This window comes from Acinonyx jubatus, chromosome C1 (genome assembly GCF_027475565.1).
Source record: "Acinonyx jubatus isolate Ajub_Pintada_27869175 chromosome C1, VMU_Ajub_asm_v1.0, whole genome shotgun sequence".
Lineage (NCBI taxonomy): Eukaryota > Metazoa > Chordata > Mammalia > Carnivora > Felidae > Acinonyx > Acinonyx jubatus.
In genome coordinates this window covers 184,934,217-184,948,093 of record NC_069381.1, presented here as the reverse complement: position 1 = coordinate 184,948,093, position 13,877 = coordinate 184,934,217, and the positions used below count along the sequence as shown (strand labels likewise).

Genomic DNA, 13,877 nt, shown 5'->3' with positions numbered 1-13,877 from the left:
ATGGAAGTAATGGTTGTACAATGATATGAATGTACTTACTGCCATTGAACTGTTACATTTAAAATTGAATGGTAAATTTTATGTTATGCCTATGTTACAGCAATGAAAAAGTACACCCCTCATAAAGTTGTTGTGAGGATTAAATGAGATAGTAAGTATAAAGTGCTTAGAATAGTGGTGGATATAATAGTGTTATGTGTTGGCCATTATAAATATTCTCAATCTAGTATACATGGGGATCAGTGGATGAAGTACATAAAGCCTAGAAAAATAGAAGTCTACTGAATCATATATATGGCTAACTATGAACATATTACCTATAACCCAGATTAATTTGATGAAAATCTGACTTGCTTTCCTAGAATTGTAAATGGTTTTAAGGCATGTTTTGGAAGACCCAGATCTCTCTTTTTAAAAAAAATTTTTTTTTAATGCTTACTTATTTTTGAGAGAGAGAGAGAGACAGAGCACAAGTGGAATAGGGGCAGAGAGAGAGAGAGAGAGACACAGAATCTGAAGCAGGCTCCAGGCTCTGAGCTGTCGGCACAGAGCCCACATGGGGCTCAAACTCATGAGCCAGGATATCATGACTGAGCAGAAGTTGGGTACTTAACCGACTGAGCCATCCAGGCGCCCCTCTCTTTTTTTTTTTTAAGTTTATTTTTATTTATTTTGAAAGAGAGAGAGCAAGAGCGAGAGAGAGTGAGCAAGCGGGGTAGGGGCAGAGACAGAGGAGAGACAGAATCCCAGGCAGGCTCTGTGCTGTCAGTGCAGAGCCTGATGTAAGGCTGGAACTCATGAACTGTGAGATCATGACCTGAGCCGAAATCAACAGATGCTTAACCAACCGAGTCAGCCAGGCACCCCTGGAAGAGCCGGATCTCTTTTTTTAAAAAGGCTGTTAAAGCAAGAGAGATAATTCTTTTCTCTGGAGCATATGGAATCTTCAAAATGAGACCCTCTGGGAGTTAGGAGTGAGGCTTTGGAATCTGTTGTTTCGGTTCTAAGCCTAGCTCCACCCCTTAGATGTGTAACTTCGGGCAAGTTAATTAACTTCAAGCCCCAGTGTTTCCTCCTACAAAATGGGGGTAAAACTAGCACCCAGATCATAGGCTTGTGCAAATTGAGTGTGGTTATGTAGATAAAATGCCTGGCATACATTAAGCACTCAATAAGTGCTGGCTATTATTGATAATACCTTTGACTTCATTGTCATGGCTGAACCATGATTTGCTCTTGATCTTTCCTAAGTACAACTACTCAGGAGCTGCTCAGATGGAGGACACTCTGCAAAAGGAGTACAGTCAAATCACTCTGTCTCCCCTTCACTGCTTTGGTGCCTACTTGACAGTTTGTTGATAACCATTCGAGCTCTGATCACTTTTTAGGAACACCATTGAACAAGTAGCAGGTTATTGCAAAGGGAACTTCTTCTTCCTGATCTTTGGTTCAAAAAGTAATTTGTTATTCTTCCTACTTTTCTATATTTTTCTATTTTTTATGATGAATCATTATGTTTAGAATAGAAAAATATATTTCTCACAATATTACTTGAAAAATAGTAGCCTGAAGATGCCTTCATGGCTTGGACATTGGCTGAAAACACCAAATGAAGAGTTAGGAGCATTCAGTATTGAGATGTGGAGAAAAATTAGGCAGTGTAGAATGCATAAGGATATACTGAAAGTGGAACAAATTTGATGTTACTCTTAAACATAGCTACATGTATAAGGAAGATGGCAGAAGCAATATATCCTTGGTTGAAATCAACTATAGTAATCTAAATCCTATTTATCCCTCAATGGGACAGAGAAATGGGATGCTCTGTGAATTGAACTTTTGAAACAAATTATTTTTAACACACTATTTAATCAATGTTCCATTGTTGGATATTTAAAAAATACCACCAGATTTACAAAATTCTAAAAATATAATAAGAAATACTGGGGGCACCTGGCTGACTCTGTTGGTAGAGCATGTGACTCTTGATCTCCAGGTTGTGAGTTTAAGCCCCACATCAGGCTTACTGCTATCAGTGCAGAGCCTGCTTTGGATACTCTGTCCCCCTCTCTCTCTGCCCCTCCCCCATTTGCACTCTCTGAAAAATAATTAAAACGTTAAAAAAAAGACAAAACAAACACACTCTTTGTAACTAAATAAAAATAAAAAACATTAAAAAATATGAAATACTAAAATAATGTGAAAATTATTTAATATTTCTGATGATTTGGGAAGTACTTTCTCTATGCTTTGCTTCTGCTATGTTTCAAGAGCATCATTATTACTATCATTTAGATACTACCCTACTACCCCAAACTATGGTTATTTAGGTTTTATAGCTATATGATTTCTGAAAAAAAATTTTTTTAATTTTATTTATTTATTTTGAGAGAGACAAAGGAAGGGCAGAGAGAGAGGGAGAGAGAGAGCCCGACTCAGGGCTCCAACTCATGAAATCATGAGATCATGAGCTGAGCCGATACCAATAGTCAGATGCTTAACCATCTGAGCCATCCAGATGCCCCACTATTTGATTTCTAAATACTGAGAGGCTGAATGAATTAAAGCCCTTGGGAAAAATGATTATCATTTAGGAATGTTTTAACAATATTTTCTTTGAAAAACAAAGCAACATGTTGTGTGTATCTAGAAGTGTGAGAACTCTGACATCTAATCTCTTGATTTAGCACTTATCTTTGCTCATTAAGAGTTGGGCCATCAAGACAGTTAAAGAGAAGGGGCACCTCAGTGGCTCAGTTGGTTAAGTATCAGACTCTTGATTTCGGCTCAGGTCATGGTCTCAGGGTCATGAGATCAAGCCCAGCATTGGGCTCCACACTGGGTGTGGAGCCTGCTTAAGATTCTTTCTCTCTCTCTCTCTCTCTCTCTCCCTCTCCCTCTCCCTCTCTCTCTCTCAACCTCCCCCACAAGTGCTCTCTCTCTCTCAAAAAAAAAGCAAAAAAAAAAAAAAAAGAAATTTAAAGAATAAGTGTATGTTGAGCTATAAAACCCAAACACACTGCCACTGAATGTCATTAGATCCATATATGGAACTGGAGATAATGTGAGATGCTTTAAAAACTTAATTGCACCTCCTTGTGATGGGCTCTATTATTACAGGTCTGAATGAGCTGGATTTTGCAGGTTTCCTGATTCACAGTTCAGCCAGTATAGATCCTTCTGTAAGCAGCCCTACTCTGTCAACTATCTCCCCTTCCCTCCCACCCCCATTTTGGTTCTTTTACTTTGAGTGTGGTGTTTTTAACTCTTGAACTATATACTATTTTGATAAGGAAATACTGACCCTGAGGAACAAATAGTGTGGTGATTGGTGGGCCTAATTTACAGTACTATTTCTATCTCATTTCCCTTCCTGATCTCATATGGCTCTTGAAGGTCAACCTCACTCTCTGTCACTGTCTACTTCCTTCAAAGTTATAGATTTTTACTTTAAAAATTTTTTATTTTATTCATTTTTTTAACAGGAGGAAATCTGATTTAATTACATATGTACAGGGAATCCACATAAACATGAAAGATTACCCATAGATTTAAATTTAATTTTTAAAATACCATGACTTCATAAAATTCTATGACTTAAAAAATTAATGTTTGGTAAAAATGTATGTATGAGTAAAAATATGACTTTTAATTCCACCACCCATCGTTAAAATTTGACATGTATCCCCCTGCTTATATAACTAATTTTTAAAAATTGGAATTACATTAGAGAGATGATGTTTTCTATATTGCTAGTCTCGAATTCTGGTGCAATTATCTACATGACTGTATAATCTTAAGTGAATGACTCGAACTCTCTGTGCTTTAATTTCCTCACCTCTAAAATGGGATAATAATAGTACCTACCCTCAGGACTTATGGGAAGCATACATGAGTTACATACAAAAAGTACTTAAAGCAGTGGCAGGAGCATAGTAAATACCCAAAAAATGTTAAAGAACTTTGGTGTTTTTATTATATGAATATTACTTTGTAACCTGACTTAAAAACATACTGTGGATATTTTCTCATGTTCTTCATGACTACTACATGACTTTATTGCCCAACCCCAAATCCATTATATGACTGTACTATAATTTATTTAATTGATGTTTCATTGTTGGATGTTTATTATTTTCAATGCTTTGTATAGTAATAAATAACCTGTAGTAAACATTCTTGTGCATAAATCTTTGGGCACATCTCTGATTATTTCCTAAGGCAAATTCCTAAAAGTAGAATGCTAAATCAGAGTATTATATAGGCTTTTGCCAAAATGCCCTTCAGAAAAGTCTTGTGAATGTGTGTTCCTAATGTATGAGATGGCTTATTTCCCCAGAGCCTTCCCAGCACCGGATATTATGATTTTAAAAGCTTCTTGCCAGTCTGTAGGTTTCATAATCAGATGGTGGTCTACAGTTCACAAAGCTCTCCTCTTCCAAGCTGTTCATTTTCTTTAATCCCCAATCCCTTCAGGTTACTCCTCCTATTTCAACCTACAATGACCTTTAATCTTTTTTTTTAATGTTTATCTATTTTTGAGAGAGAGGGAGAGAGAGAGAGAGAGAGAGAGAGAGACAGAGCATGAGCAGGGAAGAGGCAGAGAGAGAGAGGGAGACACAGAATCCAAAGCATGCTCCAGGCTCTGAGCTGTCAGCACAGAGCCTGATGTGGGGCTCGAACCCACAAATAGGGAAATTATGACCGGAGTGAAGTCGGACGCTTAACTGACTGAGCCACCCAGGCACCCCAATGTCCTTTAATCTTAAATTTCTACACTGTAACTAGTTCTTTTCTTTCTGATTTCTTCACACCATTTCTCTTCTACCCATTTGGTGATAGAATACAGTGTTCTGTTTCGTTACAGGTGTGTGTTATATATCTGGTTAAGTGGGTACCACAGGAAGACAGGAACTTCCCTTTTTCACTGAGCCCAAGTCTAACCCAAATGAAGCCATCCCCAAATAGACTCTTCTACTTTACAAAGTAAAAATATCCCTGCTGCCTGAAATATTTAAGCCATATTGACAAGTGTCTGAAAGCTGTGGAAGGTATTCTTACTCTTGACAATAAGTTAGCCTATACAGCAGGGTCCAACCAGGAAAAAGAAACCGCTCAAGTATTTAAACACAGCAAAAATTTAATTCAGGGAGTTGGTTGCACCGGTGATTAGAGAGCTCAGAAGCCAGAAATATGGTGAAGCAACACTGAGATTTGTAACATCAGGAAACTAGCACCATCCCTGGGCTCAAGGACAGAGGGAGGAACAGGTAGGGTCAGCTGGAGGAACCTGGTGAAGAGTCACACTGGGCCTGTCTGTTGGGAGCTGGACCACAGAGGTGATGCAAGTGTTCCTCACCACCTGCAGATAGAATGGAAGGGAAGAAATATCTTGGCTTTTCTCTTCTCTCTCTCCAGTCTCCTTCCAGTGTCTCCCACTGGCAAATTCAATTAGAAGCCAGTTGACACAGATGCTTGTGGAATTATATATAGTCTGTGGTCAACCCTACTTTTGTGTAGAGCAAAGTAAGTTAAAGGTGAGGAATGAATGTGAGGGCAAACAGGCCAAGTCCTGGCACAGTGACATCTGGAGGCCCTTCCAAGTCCATGGACAATAGGGCACAAGTGCAAAGCATGCCTGCCCTGGAGAGGTCAGCAATCCCAGGTTTGAATTCTGGCTCTGTCATTTACTAGCTCTGAGACCTTGGCCAGGTCACTTAACTCCTCTGAGCCTCAGTTCCCTCATTTATGAAAGGGGGCAAGAAAAACCATATGTCACAGAGTCACTGTGAAGATTAAATAAAATACTTCTCATACAATACTTCTCTGTATTTTGAAAGAATGAAAAGGGGCAGAGGAATCTTTCCTTTTGGAAGCTCTGCCTAGGGTGGGGTAGGTGATAAGTTGCCCAATAATGATACTGGGAGATGATGTAAGAAACACTGGAAGTATCCTACATGATCGATTTATTCATTCCACAAACATTTATGGGTACTCACTATTTTCAGGAAATGATTTAGACATGGTCCCTGCCCTCAAGGAGATGGTGACAGATGGACAAAGTGATAAAGGGCAATGCATGATTGTATGGGAATGTTCACAGAGGAGGGAGCAATGGGATATCTCCGCCTAGAGAAATGGAGAAAACGTCACTGAGGAAATGACATCTGAGTCATATTTTGAAGGGTAAGCAGGAGCAGGAGAAGCAGATACAAAAGCACAGAGTCAGGAAAGGGCACAGAGTATTTGGGGAATGGTAAGCTATTCATATGGGTAGGGTCTCGGGTTCACAGTTCAGGTGGTGGTAAGAACAAGGGGTAGATGTGGCTGGATATGGAAGAGAAAGTCAACGTGAAGAGTCTGGTATAGGTAGCCAATGACTTTATCCTGTGGCGAATGAGAAGCCAGCAGACTTTTAAGCTAGGGAGTGGGGGCGCCTGGGTAGCTCAGTTAAGCGACCGAGGCTTGATTTCCGCTCAGGTCAGGATCTCGAGGTTCGTGAGTTCAAGCCACATGTCTGGTTCTGTGCTGACAGCACAGAGCCTACTTGGGATTCTCTCTCTCTCTCTGCCCCTCCCCAACTCTCAATCTCTTACTCTCTTTCTCTCTCAAAAAATAAACTTAAAAAAAAAAAAAAAACCAACTAGGGAGTGACCCAGCATCTATGGCCTAGAATTGTATAAAGTGATACATCTTCCTAGACTCTCACATGGCCTTGCCAAAGGGCTGATGCATGCAGTTATATAAAGCAGGGGCCATGTGGACATCTCATAAGACGTTAGAACATATGAATCAGAAAAATGAGCACAGGGATTTTCCCTTAACATTAAATTCAGAATGGAAAAACTCATTAACTTCTGCAGATGCTGAAGGGCTCAAGGTAAATATTTAAAATGTTCTCCCTCTCATTTCCACAAAGCCAAAAACATCAGAGGTATGATGATGATGCTTGTGGCTATGAGACAGGATTTCAAGGATTCTGATGAAATGTCTGCTGGCCTGGATCTGTCTGAAGCTGAAAAGGACTTTGTATTACTCTAACGGAAAGGAAAATACAAAATGATGGTAATATAGCCCTTTATCCTTTCAGAGCCTTTTCACATACATTATCTCATTTAAGCCTTTTGACAACTGAGTGAGGCAGATGAGGCCAAGAGTACAATCCCATTATAGAGATGAAGAAATGGAGATCCAAGTGTTTTATACCTACCTTCTCTAGGGTCTGAGAAATTATAGCCAAAGCTACAACTGGATTTCTAGACCCACAGGCCAGCATCTTCCCCAAACCCAGGACTGTTCTGCCTACCTGTCCCCTTCCATATGCCAGGATGGCTTCTTTGAGGTCCTGGAGTGTGTGCAGTTCAAAACCCAGCCTCTTCCTGTGGCCTTTGGAGCGGTAGGGGCCTTTTCTCCTCCCTTCGGGTGTCCATGCTGATAAGGCTAAACCTTCTGAGTAGAGGATCAGGGCTCCCTTTCTAGTACTGAATGTTTTAGGAAGAAAGAGGCTCCAGGTGTGCTGGTTGGCAATGCCGTCATCCTGCGGTTTGCTGACCAGGACATAATCTTCTGGGGACTTCCAGTTCAAGTAATCCTGCAATGGAAAGAAACCACCTTGATCCAAGGCCCCTTTGTAGCAATACTACTTGTGCAAGGTGTTTGACATCTTTTAGTTTTTTAAATTATTTTTAAAAAATGTTTATTTTCGAGAGAGTGCAAGCAGGAGAGAGGCAAAGAAAGGGGGCACAGAGGATCCAAGTGGGCTCTGTGCTGACAGCAGCGAGCCAGTTCTGGGGCTCAACTCACAAACCACAAGATCATGATCTGAGCTGAAGTCAGACGCTCAACTGACTGAGCCACCCAGGCACCCCGACATTTTTTTAGTGACTGATTTTCTCTGAATGCTTCCATGGTGTCACAGAATACAACCACTCTTCTTAGCAACTGGTTTTTTTCTCCACACCTCAGAATTAGTAGAACCCAGAGCAGAGTTCTGTTCTGTTTTACCCTCTGCAACTTTCAGGAGAGCCATTCATGCTCGGAGTCTTAAATAGGGTAGAGTGTAGGCTACAGGCCAGTTAAAATTTCCTAGTATGCAAATAAGTAGTCAGAATCATCAAGGGCAGCAGATAACTTTGAAATTAGAGCTGGACTAGCTGGCAGTTTAAATAGGGGAAAACCGTTCCAACCATCACTTCGACTGTACACAGGGAGAATTTCTATACATTCCAGATGCTATGTAACATTACCTAATTTGGCTTTTTAGGACCCTATAAAGTAGTTGCATATCTTGTAAGTAAGTGAATGCTGCTGGCTACGGAGGTCCTTTGAAACTTTATATGTCTTTTAACATAGCAAAGGTCAAATATCACGACAAACTACCAAGACAATGGAAATCTCTGTATGATCCAAAAATTTTCAAAGAACCCCACTGGATTTCTTATTCCTGGCAGGATTCAATGAAATAAAATTCCAGTACAAGGGAATTTTGCCACCTCTTTAAAATCTTCTAAAATGAGATTTATTTTTATTGTTTAAAAAAAATTTTTTTTTGGCCTATGTTAAGTATGAGTCCTCTGGGTTGAATTTCAGACTGTTCAAGGAAGCCATTGAAATGGCATGAACATACGCAACATTTCAATCACAGAGGACAACTTCTCAAAACCAAACAGCCATCAATTTGCCTAGAACCCACATGGAAATTCTGATCTTGAACCAAACCATCTGAATTCTAGACAATCTGGAATCTCCTTCAGTCTAAAGCAAATGAGACTGTAAGTTAGTGTCCAAGGGGAAGGAAGAGGGTCCCAGTGGCAATATTGATGTGCAAGCAAACTTTCTTATTTTCTTGAGTTTTACCAAGAAGGGGAAGTCTACCAGTGACCCCCACCACCTCACTAACAAACGGAACCAAAACACACATGGCTCAGCCCCAAATGGAAAAATAGAGCATTCCTTTCCCGCCCCCAAAATATGCCTTTATTCAGCTGTAAGACTTACCTCTGGTTCAAAATAGACTTCTAGCTTCTGTTTATTCTGGACCAACTTCCCATGTCCCCGGCTCAGTAGAGAGAGCGTGAACATGTTTCCCTCCTGACCACCCTTCTCAAGGGCAGTTCATCTTGGTTTTGAAGGCTGAAAACTGGTCACACTTCAAGATTTCCTGAGCTCAGCAGTGAGCCCTAGAAGACCACAAACACTGGGCCTTTTATTAAATACATTTTTCCTTCGTACAGCAGCTTCTTAATAACAACCAGCCACACAGTTTAGACAGTGTGTGTCTTTGTCGGGAGAAAAAAATAAACTGCAAACTCAGACTCCTCAAGCTCTGGATTGTCTATTCTCTGGGCAACCTCTCTCTTCTCTTTGCCTGTGCCCTTGTTGTCCCTTGGTCCTGTTGCTCTGTTACCGGCTTTGTGCATCTACAGATCTGGGCCATGGCACCATCCTTCTCATTGTGAGCAGAGGTTGTTTCCTGGTTGCTATGGCAGCACAGGGAAGTGAAGTCTCTTAAACCAGCCTAGGCAAGGCAGAGACTGCTGAGGGCAGTGCTCACACACTGAGGTGGGGGGGGAGAGGGGGGCGGGGGGGAGGGGAAGGTTTAAGGGACTAGGCTCAGATTTCAAGTCTTGATTGCAGGAGCAGGGGCGATATTGGGATATTTTTTTGGTTATAGTACTCATCTTGCTTTTAGAAAGTGTCTTTCCCTTTCTCCTGGTATGCAAGCCTTACACTGTCAACTAACCATTAACAGACTCAGGGGAGTCATCTAGGTCACCTAAAGCAACCTGTGACGTTTTCCTTGGCTAAGTTCCAGCATTACTCAACTGGACATGAAGCCTTTTTATGGTAGTTGTTGCTTTGAGTTCAGATACCGGAAATCTCCAGATTCCTTTGCATATCTCACTTGGGCAACTTGCAATCTCCAGAGGGGGTTACTTGGGAGATGTAGGTGGGGGAGGGGCATTTGGTTATCCCAATGACTGGGAACCACTGCTGGCATTTAGCAAGCAGGGGCCTGAGATGCTAAATGTTCTACAGTGTGTAGGATTGTCCTACATGATGCAGAATTTTCCCACTCTGCATACCAGTAGCACTTCCTTTGAGAAACATGGCTATAGTCTGGGCTGCTTGGTTCTCCTTGATGCTGACACTATGAGGACAGGATGGGGGAAGAGCGTCAAGAAACCAAAGGACTCTTGCTGGTGATCTAGGACCTTGCTTTGGCCTGGAAAAGCAAACTGCCCTGTCATTTGTCAGTTGAACCTCCAGGGCAGCCTTGTGAGAGTGCCCCCTGCTGACCTGTGTGAAGAAGTACAACAGGCTATAGGCCCCGTTACCTTTAAAAAAAGAAAAAAGGTTTTTTAAAAATGTTTTATTTATTTGAGAGAGAGATAGAGACAGAGAGAGAGAGCAGGGAAGGGGCAGAGAGAGAGGGAGACATAGAATCTGAAGCAGGATCCAAGCTCTGAGCTGTCTGTCAGCACAGCTCAGAACCTGATGCAGGGCTCAAACTTGTGAACTGCAAGATCATGACCTGAGTTGGAGTTGGCCATTTAACCAATTGAACCACTCAGGTGCCCTTATGGGCCCTGTTACCTTTTAGATCTTCCTCTGTAGTGGCAACTTTCCCAGGAGGCAGGCCCAAGTCTCATGAGGAAGAAGTACAGGTCATGCTATATAGTTAGATTGGGTTTATCATGGAAAATTAAGACATTGGATGCAGAGGCCCCAAACTGAATATAGTCAAAACCACAGTGGATGCCACTTCAATACACATTAGAATGGCTATTACTAAAAAACAAAACAGAACAGAAAATAAATATGTTAGTGAGGACACAAAGAAATTGGGACCCTTGTGCACTATTGGTGAGAATGTGAAATGGTGTAGCCACTGTGGAAAACAATATGGCAATTCCTCAAAAAATTAAACACAGAATTACCATATGATCTAGCAATTCTACTTCTGGCTATATAATCCAAAAGAAATGAAAGCATAAATTCAAATAGATATTTAAATACCCATGTTTATAGCAGTGTTACTCATAGTAGCCAAAATATGGAAACAATTCAAGTATTCATCGACACAGGAGTGAACAAAATATAACATATATAATGGAATATTGTTCAGCCTTTAAAAGAAAAGAAATTTGGACACATGATATAGTACAGAAGAAACTTGAAGATATTATGCTAAGTGAAATAAGCTAGTCATAAAGGGACTAATATTACATGATTACAATTATATGAGGTACTTAGAGTAGTCAAATTCATAGAGACAAAAGGTAGAATGGTGTTTTCCAGGGAAAGTAGGAGGAGGGAATAGAAAGTTAGTGTTTAATGGGTACAGAGTTTCAGTTTGGGAAGATGAAAAAGGTCTGGAGATAGGTAGTGGTGATAATTGTAAAACAACATGGATGTATTTAATGTCGCTGAATGGTACACTTAAAAATGATCAAAATGATAAATTTCATGTTATGTATGTTTTAACACAATTAAAATCTAAAAAAAGAAAAGAAAACAAAAAAATGGAATTTATCATTTTATAATCTGAAGACCAATTGGTCATAATTATTTTGGAGTGAGCTCCCCACAGCAGGTAAGACAAATTCTACAAAATGAGGGTTCCAAATAGTTTACAAGGGTCTCTTTTTTTTTTTTAAGTTTATTTATTTATTTTGAGAGAGAGTCCAAGTAGGGGAAGGGGCAGAGAGATAGAGAATTCCAAGCAGGGCTTGAACTCACGAACCGTGAGATCATGACCTGAGCTGAAGTTGGATGCTCAACTGACTGAGCCACCCAGGCGCCCCTGTTTACAGGGGTCTTAAGCTACGGTTACTCCCTCTCTGTCCCTTTGAAGTGCAAAAAGGACCCTCAACAAAACTTTACTGAGCAAGATATATTAATTATATATATATTAATATGTAATTATATATATAATATAATTGACATATATTACTATATATGGTCCCTGCCCTCAAGAAGCTCCCAGAAGGGTGAAAAGACAGGCATATATGAACCAGCACCCGAAAGGCGATGTGACAGATATGATCATGGAGATGGAGAGAAGTAGGTGCTCCAGGAAAAGAGGTGGGGAGGTGATGTGTGGTGGGCCTTCATAGAAAGCTATGAAGAGGGGCGCCTAGGTGGCTCAGTTGTTAAGCGTCTGACTCTCAGTTTCAGCTCAGGTCATGATCTCATGGTTTCATGAGTTTGAGCCCCACGTTGGGCTCTGCGCTGGCAATGTGGAGCCTGCTTGAGATTCTCTCTCTCCCTCTCTCTCTGCCCCTCCCCTGCTCACACTGTCTCTGTGTCTCTCAAAATAAATAAATAAAGCTTAAAAAAATATATATATAAATATATATATATATATATATATATATATATATATATATATATATATATATATAAAGAAGGCTACAAAGAGGAGGGATATTAAAGGTGGGCTTTAATGGACAGCAGTATATGGCAAGGAGGGAAGATGAAAGAGGATATTGCAGGAGGCATGGACAGGAAAGTTTGAGATCTCTGGAGAAGGGGCAACTTCTTTGGTGTAGCCAAAGCCACGGGTCATGTGGACAGAGATGAAGCTAGAAAAACAGGCCAGCAGGCTAAGGTCATGGAGGCCACATGTGCCCTGCTAAGGCACTTTGGACTTTATTCTTCAGGTTTGTTTGTTTATTATTTTATGAGATGTAAGAGTGGGAGAAGGACAAAAAGAATTGATGTGAAGGATTTTGAGGTAAAATCAGCAAAGTTACAGGATTCAGAATTAGATTGCTTATTTTTAGTAGTATCATTTCAAACATTTTGGTCATTAAAACACATGTCATTTCCTAACCTTCATGTTTTTATAGAACTTCAGACTTGAAGTTTGTTTTCCTCACAGGTTCATAATGAGATTTATTTTGAATTTCAAAGGAAGGAACAGCCCCAATCCACTGCTGAAAATTAAATTACATGGAATATATCATAAAACATAGTAGTTCAGAGTAATCTGTATGACACTAGTTCTACTTGTTCTTTAATAAAAGACTGTGTAAAGTACTATAGAGTTTGTTGTCTCAAACATTCCTTTATTTAGCCATTTCTATGCTGTGTTGTTTGTAGTGGGGACTAAACATGGTTCTTTTCACTGTAGGCTTAAGTGGGTGAATTCCAGTAGAATTGATTTCTTTTCTTTTTTTTTCTTTTAATTTATTTATTTTTCCATTTTCATTGATAAATAATTGACATATTTCATTTGGGTAGGTTTTTTACAGCAGAGGGGTGATGGGATTCCATCTGGGTTGTAGAAAGATAACTCTGAGTAAAGCATAAAGGATGGATAGGATGAGGGATGCTCATCTCATAAACTTCCAGGTGAACTTGCAGGACCTTGTAGCCCAGGCCAACTTTCTCTTGGATTTGAATGAATTAGTCAAATTGTCAGGATTAATCACTCCCTAAATGAACTTTGAGTGAGACATAGAGGGTGAAACTCTGTATCAACTGCAGTAAATTACAATTATTGCTGTTTTGAAAATGCCATTGCTCAGGGAAGAGAGTAAGGAGCACAAGAGGGAAGGGACAGATTATCTGGGACCCAAATAAGAACCACTACTGTCAGCCAAGAAATGAATGACTCCAAGTTTCTCCAGTGGAAATTCTTCCACTGACTTTGAATTGTTAATTCACCCATATGTGGCAAACTCCAGGAAGTGACCTTGCTGAGCCTAGTTTGAGTGAGCAAAATACCCAGGTGCCCATCTGGCTCTCCCAACACTGTGACAAGGCTCCAGGCCTCTTTGGGGTTGTAATCTGTGAGCAGTCAGACCACAACCCCAAGCAGACTTCTCCTAAACTGTCATGTTTACATCCATGCTGTTTAATATGGACAA

The 13,877-nt window shown here is 40.3% G+C and overlaps 1 protein-coding gene across 3 annotated transcripts in view; it reads right to left on the bottom strand.

Annotated features, from left to right (window-relative positions):
- The window catches only part of KIAA2012 (KIAA2012 ortholog), a 107,588-nt gene extending 98,112 nt beyond the window's left edge, over positions 1-9,476 (bottom strand). For 2 of the 3 annotated variants that reach the window (XM_015075915.3, XM_027053206.2), the window contains exons 1-2: positions 8,998-9,475; positions 7,307-7,591 (exon numbers count right to left, since the gene is read on the bottom strand). In XM_015075915.3, coding sequence (XP_014931401.3) covers positions 7,307-7,591; positions 8,998-9,081 — 369 coding nt within the window. In that variant the 5' untranslated portion in view covers positions 9,082-9,475. Of the gene's footprint in view, positions 1-7,306; positions 7,592-8,997 lie in introns of all 3 variants that reach the window. The other variant, XM_053215568.1, reaches the window with a different exon arrangement.
- Positions 9,477-13,877: the final 4,401 nt, after the last annotated feature.